Genomic DNA, 13,119 nt, shown 5'->3' on the forward strand with positions numbered 1-13,119 from the left:
CCAAACTTAAGCAACTTCGCTAAGCTAAGGAGGACGCATATCAAAGCGGGGACAGGGCCCTGTACAATCGCACGAGAAACCAGCTCACTGAAGAAATTAACGTTGCAAAGGAACTATGCAGTAAAGTTGGAAAAACAGTTTAGAGCTAACGACTCTAATTCAGTCTTGCATGCATTCCAATTGCTGACCAATTACAAGCGACGATCACCCCAAGCTGAGAACAATAGTAGACTTGCAGACGATTTGAATACCATCAACTGCAGATTTGAAAAGGACACTTTCACACCCCACACCCACCCAACCGCACCACCGACCACAATCACACCTCTGACCTCTGTGTAGACCATCCACGAACAGGATGTGAGACGCATCTTAGAACAACAACAGATGAACAAAGCGGCAGGCCCGGACCATGTGTCCCCATCCTGCCTCAAAGTCTGCGTGGACCAGCTCGCGCCAGTCTTCACTCAGATCTTCAATAGATCTCTGGAACTGTGCGAAGTACCATCCTGTTTCAAACGCTCCACCATCATCCCAGTCCCCAAGAAACCTACAATCTCAGGTCGAAATGACTACAGGCCTGTCGCCTTGACATCTGTGGTCATGAAGTCCTTTGAACGTCTCGTGCTGGACCACCTCAAGAACGTCACAGTTCCCCTGCTGGACCCCCTGCAGTTTGCCTACCGAGCAAACAGGTCTGCGGATGATGCAGTCAACATGGGACTTCACTTCATAAAGATGATTCTGATTCTGGTGTACCGTTACCTCATACAGTCCTGCTGGGTTACGAGCTCGCTCATGATGCAGATGAACAACTGCAGCTATCAAGCTGCAAATAATGTACAAGTGCCCTAATAACACCTTAGCTAAGGTGCTATGTCATAAGAATAATAACTCAAGTAAAACAGAAATCAAACAAAAATGCAATCTATGAATTCATGTGTACTAATTACTAAATGTATGATTAACATGTATTAAAAACTATAATAAACTGTAAATTTAAATGGATGCTGATAAAAATGAATTTAAATAACTTTTTAAATAAATTAGCAAAGATAAATCATTTTTATCACAAATTTTTCTTTGTGGCGGCACGGTGAGAGACTGGTTAGCACATCTGCCTCACAGTTTGAGGATCCGGGTTAAAATCCGGCCTTGCCTGTGTTGATTTTGCATATATATATAGACTTGCAGACGACTTGAATACCATCGACTGCAGATTTGAAAAGGACACTTTTCAAATCGACTATATATATATATATATGGGTTTTCTCCGGGCACTCCGGTTTCCTCCCACATCCCAAGAACATGCATTAATTGGAGACTCTAAATTGCCCGTAGGCGTGACTGTGAGTGCGAATGGTTGTTTGTTTCTATGTGCCCTGCGATTGGCTGGCAACCAGTTCAGGGTGTACCCCGCCTCCTGCCCGATGACAGCTGGGATAGGCTCCAGCACGCCCGCGACCCAAGTGAGGAGAAGCGGCTCAGAAAATGGATGGATGGATGGATACTATTATTTCTTCTAATGTATTTTTTTTAAGTAAATGCATAATAATTATGCTCCTATTGTTATAATATCATAATTCCATTTTTAATAACTCTTGCAGTGACTTTCGGGTTTGTGTGGAAATAATCTTGAATGTGCATGAGGAAATGTTAAATGAATAATTATGAATGTGTCTACAGAAAATAATGTATCATTACGATAGTGCAATAGACAACCAAAGGTGTTTTAAGTCAAGTAAACATGAAAAATACAATCCAAAATTGTTGCTTAAATATAACAAATCCCAACATTCTGTCAAGCTGTGCCTAAAGAAATGATGTCACTACGTCTTGATGCCATTTGGCTCAGTCGCACAGTACAGGAATGTCCGTAGTGCTTTCAGCTCCCATGATTCCTAGCAGCTAAGCAAGCGCTGATTCTTCATAATCAACGCTTCAAAAAATATTTTTGAGTCAGTGATCAGAGTATCAGTAACACCAGCAAACAGGCGAGTGTGTGCCCTGTGCTCTCTCCAAGAAGGTCACATGACACTTGGGTCCAGAAGAGCTGATGCGTGAAGCCGGAATATCTGTGGGAGGACCTCATGGGGCGAGGGAAGCTGTTGTTTGGTTGAGTGTGGTGTCTGTTTAATCAAGTGTGTGTGTTTGTGTCTGTGTCTTAGACCAACAACACAAATTAGATATCACTGCTGCTTTGTCAACAAATCTCTAGTACTAGTCCAGTGAACACAACACAAGAAATAACGTACACAAAAAGGTTCAGTGAAGTTTGAGACTATGAGACTCCTTGAAGATTCAGTCACAGAATTTCTGGTCGCTTGTTTATTCTATGCCTGTGAATATTCTCATTCATCCAGATCATTTCATTCTCAGGGCACTGAATTGATTGCAACTGTACTGTTCTGTTGTCTTAGAGGATGTTTTGTCTCTCATCCGCGCAGGCTTCATCTTGTTTATTCAAGAAGGTTCACGCCAGAACATTTATTCTTGAAGGTTTAGTCCGGAAGATCATTTATCAATACATTTATGTGAAGACACTGAGCATGTTAATGATTTATCACAATAATTACGAAAGGGATATGCAATACTTTATTTCTAGAAATCTTTGCCAGCATTTACATTTTAAAATCATCACTTCTGCAACATTCCGAGAAAAGTCTGCAATCACTGGTGAGCAACTTTTAGAACAAGGCTATTCACGTGGTCTTTGGGAGCTACTAGGTGCCCGTGGGTACCATGTCCGTGACCCATGGTTTAGAAGGTTAATTTGAGAAGGTTATTCTAAAAGATGTAAATGGAATGTTTACGCTAAAAGGTTTAGTCCAGAAAGTTAATTCCCGAGCGGTTGAGTCCAGAACGTCCAGTCATGAAGGTTTAATCCATCTGGATCATTCCAGAAAGGTTTAGTCCAGAAGATCCAGCCCAGATCAACGTTTCATCAAGAAGGTTTAGTCCAGAACATTCAGTCTAGTTCAGTCTAGTTAGTCCCGCAGTTAAATTCATCCATGTATCCATCCATTTTCTACCGCTTATCCGAGGTCGGGTCGCGGGGGCAGTAGCCTTAGCAGGGACGCCCAGACTTCCCTCTCCCCAGCCACTTCATCCAGCTCTTCCCGGGGGATCCCGAGGCGTTCCCAGGCCAGCCGAAAGACGTAGTCTCTCCAGTGTGTCCTGGGTCGTCCCCGGGGTCTCCTTCCGATGGGACGTGCCCGGAACACCTCACCAGGGAAGCGTCCAGGAGGCATCCGAATCAGATACTCCAGCCACCTCATCTGGCTCCTCTCGATGTGGAGGAATAGCAGCTCTACTCTGAGATCCTCCCGGATGACCGAGCTTCTCATCCTATCTCTAAGGGAGAGCCCGAACGTCCTGCAGAGGAAACTAATTTCAGCCGCTTGTATCCGGGATCTTGTTCTTTCGGTCACGACCCACAGCTCATGACCATAAGTGAGTGTAGGAACATAGATCGACTGGTAAATTGAGAGCTTCGCCTTTCGGCTTAGCTCCTTCTTGACCACAACGGACCGATACAAAGTCCGCATTACTGCAGACGCTGCACCAATCCGCCTGTCGATCTCCCGTTCCATTCTTCCCTCACTCGTGAACAAGCCTCCACTTGGGGCAGGATCTCATCCCCGACCTGGAAAGGGCACGCCACCCTTTTCCAACTGAGGATCATGGTCTCAGATTTGGAGGTGCTGATTCTCATCCCAGCCGCTTCACACTCGGCTTCGAACTGCTCCAGTGAGAGTTGGAGATCACGGCTTGATGAAGGCAACAGAACCACATCATCTGCAAAAAGCAAAGATGCAATACTAAGGCCACCAAACTGGAAACCCACTCCGGCTCGTCTGCGCCTTGAAATTCTGTCCATAAAAGTTATGAACAGAATTGGTGACAAAGGGCAGCCTTGGCGGAGTCCAACCTTTACCGGAAACGAGTCCGCCTTACTGCCGGATATGCGGACCAAACTCTGACTCCGGTCGTACAGGGACCGAACAGCCCGTATCAGGGGGTTCAGTACCCCATAATTCCACACCACCCCCCACACGACCTCCCGAGGGACACTGTCGAACGCCTTCTCCAAGTCCACAAAACACATGTAGACTGGTTGGGCAAACTCCCATGCACCCTCGAGGACCCTGCCGAGGGTGTAGAGCTGGTCCACTGTTCCACGGCCAGGACGAAAACCACACTGCTCCTCCTGAATCTGAGATTCGACTTCCTGACGGACCCTCCTCTCCAGCACCCCTGAATAGACCTTACCAGGGAGGCTGAGGAGTGTGATCCCCCTGTAGTTGGAACACACCCTCCGGTCCCCCTTCTTAAAAAGGGGGACCACCAGCCCCAGTCTGCCAATCCAGAAGCACTGTCCCCGATGTCCACGCGATGTTGCAGAAGCGTGTCAACCAGGACAGCCCCACAACTCCGGGCGAATCTCTCCCCCCGCCCGGGCCCTTGCCACCGAGGAGCTTTTTAACCACCTCAGTGACCTCAACCCCAGAGATAGGAGAGCCCGCCTCAGAGAACCAGACTCTGCTTCCTCATGGGGAGTCGTGTCGGTGGAATTGAGGAGGTCTTCAAAGTATTCTCCCCACCGGCTCACAACGTCCCGAGTCAAGGTCGGCAGCGCCCCACGCCCCCTATACACAGTGTTGGTGGTGCACTGCTTCCCCCTCCTGAGATGCCGGATGGTGGACCAGAATTTCCTTGAAGCCATCCGGAAGTCTTTCACCAAGGCCTCAGCGAACTCCTCCCATACCCGAGTTTTTGCTTCAGTGACCACCAAAGCTGCATTCCGCTTGGCCAGCCGGTACCCATCAGCTGCCTCAGGAGTCCCACAGGCCAAAAAGGCCCGATAGGACTCCTTCTTCAGCTTGACGGCATCTCTCACAGTTGGTGTCCACCAACGGGTTCGGGGATTGCCGCCACGACAGGCACTGACCACCTTACGGCCACAGCTACGGTTGGCCGCCTCAGCAATGGAGGAGCGGAACATGGTCCACTCGGACTCAATGTCCCCCGGGCATGACTGTGAGTGTGAATGGTTGTTTGTTCCTATGTGCCCTGCGATTGGCTGGCAACCAGTTCTGGGTGTTCCCCGCCTCCTGCCCGATGACAGCTGGGATCGGCTCCAGCACCCCCGCGACCCTAGTGAGGAGAAGCGGCTCAGAAAATGGATGGATGGATAGTCCAGAAGGTTCACTCCAGAAACATCAGTCTTTATGGTTCAGTCTAGGTATAGTCCAGAAGGTTTAATCTGAAAGGCCCACTCAAGAAGCTTCACTATAGACGTTTTAATCCAAAAGATCCAGTTCAGAAGTATTAGTCTAGACAGTTTAGTCCATGTCGTTCAGCACAGTAGGTTTTAGTCCATAGGGTTTATATTAAAGTGGATTGTCTAGACATTTTACTTCAGAAGGCTCAATCAAGATGGTTAAGTCTTTCATTCAGGAACTTTTATCCCAATGGTTAAATCCAGAAGAATAATTATAGACAGTTTAGTCCAGGGTCACTGATGATGTAATGATACACTCGCCTGACTTTGGTGCGGGAAGTGTGGATTCAGTTTCCACTCAGTGACAGTGTGAATGTGAGTGTGAATGGTTGTCCGTGTCTATAGGTGTCTTGCAAATGACTGGCGACCGGTTCATGGTGTAGTCCGCCTTTTGCACAAGGTCAGCTGGGATAGGCTCCAGCGCCCCACAACCCTGTGCAGGATAAGTGGTGTTGAGAATGGATGGATGATTTAGTTCCGAATCAGAATCATCTTTATTTGCCAATATGTCCAAAAAAACACAAGGAATTTGTCTCCGGTAGTGGAGCCGCTCTAGTACGACAACAGACAGTCAATTGACAGAGAACACTTTTGAGACATAAAGACTTTGACGAAAACAGTTACTGAGCAATAAAGGGTTGATAGTTATCTAGTAGTGCGATAATCTGGGACAATGTTGATTATGCAAATGTTGCAGATTATAATTCTTCTTCTTCTTCTTCTCCTCCTCCTCCGACTGCAATAGAGTAAAGATGCTGGCATCAGGACTCTGGTGATGTTGGACGAGCAGGGAGGTGAGTTACCAATGGAGATATCCCAAAAATCTATTCTTGACCATTTTTATTCATGTCTGCTTTGCCTTTCTCCTGCTGCTGAAGCAAACTCAACTTCAACTGCTCTTTGCTATTATAATTAATGTAGAGTTAGAACCCTTTATGCAATCAAGAGCAGCTACGGTGACTTTTGTTCTCATGAAAATTTAGGAGGATTTTATATGAAGAAAATGAAATTTTTTGATTAATTGGATACCTTTTTGGTCAATATTAACACTACATGCTTGAGGATTTATCCATTTTGCACCATGTAATGTGAATAATATAACTTCTTTTGTACAATTCACTACAAAATGCTGCAGAGAACATTTTGCTAAGCTGACGTGGCTAACGCGCCCCCTGCTTTCCTTGGCGGCTATTCAACATTAATCACACTAATCGTAATGACAACATGCTTGACATTGCTTTAATACTCCATAAAACGTAATATGACAACAATGTGTGTGGTGTTTGAGGCAAAGCTGACACTAACTCCAAAGTTGTAAATAAAACTTGAATTCAACAAAAAAAACAAAGTACCAAAACAACAGAGGACCGTCTGTGGCAGCGACTGAGCTCTCTACACAGTGGGGCTGAAAAAGAAACACAAAAAGCAATCAGTCCAAACAAAAGTCACTGAGAAAAAGCCAGGGAAAAAAAGTTAAAATTTTGGCAAAGTAATTAACTGAAAACCACTGGTGAACACAAGGAGCAAGACCAAAGGTTAAACAGAGGGAGGTAATAAAACTTGAAGCAAGCAACTTGAACAACTGGGAAGAGTAGTTAGGAAGAAGGCGAAAAGGGCTGATACCATGCGAGTAACGAGACTTTCTGGTAAGGAGTGGAAGTCCGACCGGAGGTTACATGCAGATATTGCTTTAATACTCCATAAAAAAGTAATACGACAACTGTGTGTGGCGCTTGAGGCAAAGCTGACACTGACACCAAAGTAGTAAATAAAACCTTAAAGAAAAAAACAAAGTACCAAAACAACTGAGGACCGGTGTGGCAGCGACTGAGCTCTCAACACAGCAGGACTGAAAAAGAACAAAACGCAATCAGTCCAAACAAAAGTCACTGGGAAAAAAGCCTGGGAAAAAAATTCAAAATTTAGACAAAGTAATGAACATAAAACCAGGAGTGAACACTAGGAGCAAGACCAATGGTTAAACAGAGGGAGGTAATAAAACTTGAGCAAGCAACTTGAACAACTTGGAAGAGTCGTTAACAAGAAGGCGAAAAGGGCTGATACCACACAAGTAACGAGACGTTCTGGCAAGGAGTGGAAGTCAAACCGGAGGTTAAATGCAGAGGGTGATGAGTAATGGGAGACGGCTGCATGAGGACCTCAGCACACTTGACCACGCCCAGCCCTGAAAAATTACAAAGACAGAGGCAACACGGGAAACAGAATAACAATTTCAAAATAAACTACCAAAAATGACTTGCAACAGTACCCAACAACCCACCGCCAACCAGAAGATGCACTGCCTGGTGCACTACCAGGCCTATGGGGAAACTCTTGGTAGAAATCTCAAAGGAAGGATGAGCCAAGGATGAAGGAACGCAGTACCCAGGAGCGTTCTGCAGGCCCATACCCCTCCCAGTCCACAAGGTACTGGAAGCCATGACTACGGCGGCGGACATCCAAAATGTTCCGGATGATTGTCAATGGGGGGGGGGTTTGGCCGGTGGACTGAATGGACTGGAGGAGACTGACTTCAGGAGGGAGACATGAAAAGTGGGATGGATGTGGAGGGAGGGTGGGAGCTTCAGGCGGACAGCACATGGGTTTATCACCTTCTCAATTTCGAAGGGTCCAATGAACCTTGAAAAATTGTGGGACTCCACCTGAAGGGGGAGATTACGGGTGGAGAGCTAGACCTGTCCGGGACGGTAATCCAGAGCAGGGATGCAGTGTCTGTCAGCCAGCTGGAGATTGTGTTGGCCAGTGTGGGACAAGAAGGCATTGGTATGCCTCTGGACAGCATAACAACGGTAAAGGTGAGCATGAACCAAAGGGCTGTCCCTTTGGTTCTCAACCTCTCATTCCTGGTAAGAAAACAGTTGGAGTTGATACCTAGGGTGACCATGGAGGGTAACATCCCAGTGGCAGAGGAGGTGAGGGAATTATGGGAGTATTCAACCCAGGGGAGGTGCAGCATGGTGGACAGACACACAACGAACTGCTGACTCCAAATCCTGATTAGCTTCCTCAGATTGGCCATTGGACTGGGCATGGTAACCAGAGGAGAGGCTGCAAGAGCCCCCAAGAGCTCTATAAAAGGCCTGCCAAACCTTTGAGGTGAACTAGGGACCTCGGTGGGAGACAACGTCAGCTGGAATACCATGGAGCTTGAAGACGTGGGTATGCAGGATATCAGCTGTCTCCAGAATTGAAGGAAGGGGGATGAAGTGGACCATTTTGGAGAAATGATCCACTACTGTTAGGATAAAAAAAATTCCATTCAAAGGCAGCAGACCCGTGATGAAATCAATGGCCAGATAAGACCAGGGGCCCCCGGCGACAGGAAGGGGCTGCAGGAGACCTGTTGGCCGACAATGGGAGGACTTTCCTCTGGCGCAGACTGAACAGGAGGCAACAAACTACTTAACATCATCAGCCTTCCTTGGCCACCAAAACACTGTTGAAGGAACTGCAGCCTTCAGTTAACCCCAGGATGACAAGCTAATTTACAGGAGTGGCCTCACTGGAGGACCTGGGAGAGAACCAGCTCTGGGACGTAGAGTCAGTCTCTTGGACCCAAACCAGGATCAGGTCTTTGTTCTTGTGCCTGCAGAACCGCCTGACCAATATCCCACACTGTTGCCTGGATGAAGCAGGAAGATGGGAGGATCGTTTCTGGGTCCTGCTCCTCCTGAGGGGAATCAAGCATGTAAGAGAGCATCTAACTTAATGTTATGGGTGCTTGGATCGTCCAAGGAAAAGTGAGAGAGAGAGAGATCGTCCAAGGAAAAGTGCCCAACAAGACTGACGGGGGTTAAGGTGTTCAACTGACTGCAAATAGGTAAGTTTTTGTGGTCAGCGAGTACCAGGAACAGAACCTCAGCTGACTCCAGCCAATGTCTTCACTCCTGAAGCTCAGCAACCACGGCCAACAGCTCTCAGCTGCCGACTTTATCAGTTCTTCTCTGCCGGGGATAGTTTAGGGGAGAAGAAAACACAGGGGTGGACTTTTTGATCCTTGGAACTTCTCCGGGAGAGGACGGCTCCTACTCCTGAGTTGGAGGCATCCACCTCGACCACAAACTGGAGAGAAGGGTCGGTCGGGATGGACGAACACAGGATCTGAGGTGAACAGCTGCTTCAGGCAATTAACGGCTGCATCCGCTTCAGGGGTCAATGAGAATTGAGAGGTTGTTGATGTGAGTTAACTGAGGGGTGCCGCAACCTTGCTGTAGTCTCTGATGAATTTTCGTCAAAGTAATGAACTGAAAACCTTCTAGTGAACACTAGGAGCAAGAAAATAAGGTTAAACAAAGGGAGTATTGATGTTACGAGATGAGATGTCTTCACATGTAAGGTAATGGAAGGGTCGTTTCTGCAAAGCGCAAGACTTGCTTCATTTAGGGGAGGAGCTGGAAGTTATGACGTCCGATTATTATTATCATCCATCCATACATCCATCCAATTTCTGAGCTGCTTACCCTCACAAGGGTCGCGGGAGTGCTGGAGCTTATCCCAGCTATCATCGGTCAGGAGGCGGGGTACACCCTGAACTGGTTGCCACCCAATCGCAGGGCACACATATACAAACAACCATTCGCACTCAGATTTACACCGAGGGGCAATTTAGAGACTTCAGTTAACCTACCATGCATGTTTTGGGGATGTGGGTGGAAACCAGAGTGCCCAGAGAAAACTCACAAAGGCACGGGAGAACATGCAAACTCCACAAAGGCAGGGCCGGGGATTGAAACCCGGTCCTCAGAACTGTGAGGCAGACGCTCTAACCAGTCAACCACCAGTCGTCCACCGTGCCTATTGTTGTCATACCATATAATAATAATAATTATTATTATTATAATTATTATGATTAATATTTAGGTCGCATACACATTAATATATGTGTATGGATCTATTAGAGAAAATGGCTTCTATAACTATTCCTCCATCCGTTTCTTTAAACTCTTCACTCCTCACCTGGCCTGGAGACTCTCAAGCTTGTCTCGGCTTTTCCTCGTTTGGGGAATTTAGGCTGACAGCTTGTAATGTGTCTGTTAAAGGAACTGAAAACATAAAAGTACACTGCAATACAATTTGTTTGATAATTTTTTGATGAACTAAAAATATATGTTTTCAAATTTGTCCTTTTGAAAATAGGTATCTACTTTTAATTGTACTTCATTGTTTGCAAATAAATATTTTGATTCAAATTTGTCCATTCGGGAAAAAAATATATAAAATTTAAATGTAACTTTAGTGTATATATTTTTTATTCTCCTGAATCACATTCTAGTCATATTGGGCATGCTATAACAACACAACATGTAACGGTGGCCCAACACTTTTGCACAGTACTGTGCACATATATTTTTAAAGATGCATTACAGCGTTTCCCCACTATACACTATCACAGTGCCCACACGACGTAGAAGGTTTTTAAGCGATTTATTTTTATGGGTTTTTACAGTGTACAAGCAGAGATAATATATTCCTGTGAGTATTGTTGTATGCTCCGTTTGAATGTGTTCTGCTCTTTGTGATAAAGTAGCAGTTGTTTGAAGGTTTATAAGTACCATATCGCATCTATTCTAATTTCTGTTATCCCATCTATGGTATTTTCCATTATATGTTAGCATTAAGCTAGCAAACTTTCGTTTGACTAAATTACATTGGCATCTTGACGTGGGAGTTTAAATTGTTCTGTAACCATGCTCCTAACTCAAATCTGTTGTCATTTCCCAATGAAATGAACGGAAATGCCATTAACGCACATTCTTTGGACCTGTGTTTGAAAACAGAAATTTGGTCAAATACCTGTCAAAAAATGGAAAATGTGAGCGCAAAAAACAGGTAAAGTGCCTGTACATATGTTTGAAGGTAAGTGCTGAAAACGTGCAAAGACTGAGAACAATTTAAAACTGAATTCTTGAGCTATAGCGTTAAACAGTTTTTCACCATCTCCATTGTTCCGATTTTTGGTGGCAGGACTAAGACGGACGGCACGCTGACACAACCTGGGAACAGCATCGGTCGGCCATCCCCCGCTTTATAATTACCGAGCACCGTTTGTGGCAATCTGCCGTAATTGCGAGTTACATTGTAACAATAGCTTGGCCCATTTCTACCACTACAGCAGCAGTTAGCCGTCAAGCTATGCTTACAATCCGAAAAATGCATCTTCTCTGAAGTGTTGTGTTATTTGGGCTACAATGTCTCTGTTGTGGTGACCCGTGTGTGGCTCATGAAGCGAGTTCGACAGCTCCACTGGAAAGTGGCCTGCTACTAGCGACTATTAGTTATTAGCCGCAAATGGGCTCGTGGACTGGGCTACTGGATTCGGGTCCATCCAATACTCTGCAGCCTGGCTCCACGTGCCCCGCATAGATCCACACAACACAGACACTTAAGGGACAATTACAGTAACTGTTTATTATGTTCCCTAGCCTGCACACTGATGAGCTAATGAGCTCCCTCAACTGCGGCAGGCGTCATTTGTCAGCGCCTTGTGTGTGGGTCCCCACATAACACTCACATGGGAAAGTTAACTTTATTAAACACAGTGGCACATGTTTTTCTAGCTGACTACAGACACTTGAGCGCTGAGCGTACGAGAAAATGTATTTGATTGACAGGTTTTTTTGTCCCTTTAAAGGCTCTTTGACTGTACTTTCACACTTTGATCTGAAGTTCGCTTCCTACATCTAGTGGTGGAGTGCCTGTTGCTAACTATTATGACAAATTTCTGCTCGCAACACAAAGTAAAAAATCGACCGCACTACGACTCATAATTTGTCAATCAAGGCACAGCTGTATATAGTTTGGTTGAACATTTTGATGTTCAAAGCTATAATCCACAACGTTTTGTTAAAAAAAAAATATATATATATATATTTTCACCCAAGCCACTACTAGAGGAGATGACACAATGCTGATTAAGCCATTCAGCTCCTCTAACATCTTGCTGTGTTTGTCACCATGTTAGTTTTTATATTTAGTAAATGCCCTATTCATTTCCCACACTGACCTAGTTGGTGGCGCACTGCAAATCACGGCACGGAAATTACGCATGTCCTACAAAACATACTATAAATGTTGTAGAATCACATATAAGGGGCATAACATGCATTACCTACGACATATGGAATCAAATGCTCTATTCTTTTGTTGTAATGCAGAAGTTGAGCTTAGGGGGCACCAAAAGCTACATACTGTAGCTTTAGATATACTTTACAATGTTTCCTATTCTTTTGTTTTATGTGTCAGTTTTACAGTAAATTTCAACTGGGAGTGACAGATTTAACATTTTGAAGCAAGCATGTTATGTCTCTTATTTTGTGAGCACTGCAAACGAGCAAGAGAGAACAGCTGCTAAGGAATACTTAGATTAGAACATATCCCTCGCGATAAGCATGGGCTTACTGTATTACGCTTCTCTTAAAAGAACTGTAAGGCAACCTAGAACACCGTGGAGGAGCACAATAATGGTAAAGACCTCTAAATCAAAGTGTAGGAAAGCAGAACGTAAGTGGAGAAAAACTCAACTCCAAATTGACTATGACCTCTACAGACAAAGTCTTTGTAATTTTAATCAATAGTTAGTCAGGGCTAGACAGCAAAATATTTCTGAAATCATCAGTAAGAACTTCAACAATACTCGCACTCTGTTTGCTGTGGTTGACAAGCTTACAACCCCCCCCCCCGAATCAGATAGCTCCAGAACTCCTAACAGTGGATAAATGCAATGAATTTGCTTGTTGTTTTTGTGAAAAAATACAATCCATCTGGTTAAATATCAGCACAAATCAGCAAAATGATAAAATGATACTACATCTGAA

At 45.1% G+C, this 13,119-nt stretch overlaps 1 protein-coding gene across 2 annotated transcripts in view; it reads left to right on the forward strand.

Moving 5' to 3' along the window:
• The window catches only part of LOC133398280 (synaptosomal-associated protein 25-A-like), a 51,678-nt gene that overhangs the window by 22,421 nt on the left and 16,138 nt on the right, over positions 1–13,119 (forward strand). For both annotated transcript variants that reach the window (XM_061669934.1, XM_061669933.1), the window contains exon 4: positions 6,030–6,078. In XM_061669934.1, coding sequence (XP_061525918.1) covers positions 6,030–6,078 — 49 coding nt within the window. The remainder of the gene's footprint in view (positions 1–6,029; positions 6,079–13,119) is intronic.

This window comes from Phycodurus eques, chromosome 2 (assembly GCF_024500275.1).
Source record: "Phycodurus eques isolate BA_2022a chromosome 2, UOR_Pequ_1.1, whole genome shotgun sequence".
In the NCBI taxonomy this organism is placed as follows: domain Eukaryota; kingdom Metazoa; phylum Chordata; class Actinopteri; order Syngnathiformes; family Syngnathidae; genus Phycodurus; species Phycodurus eques.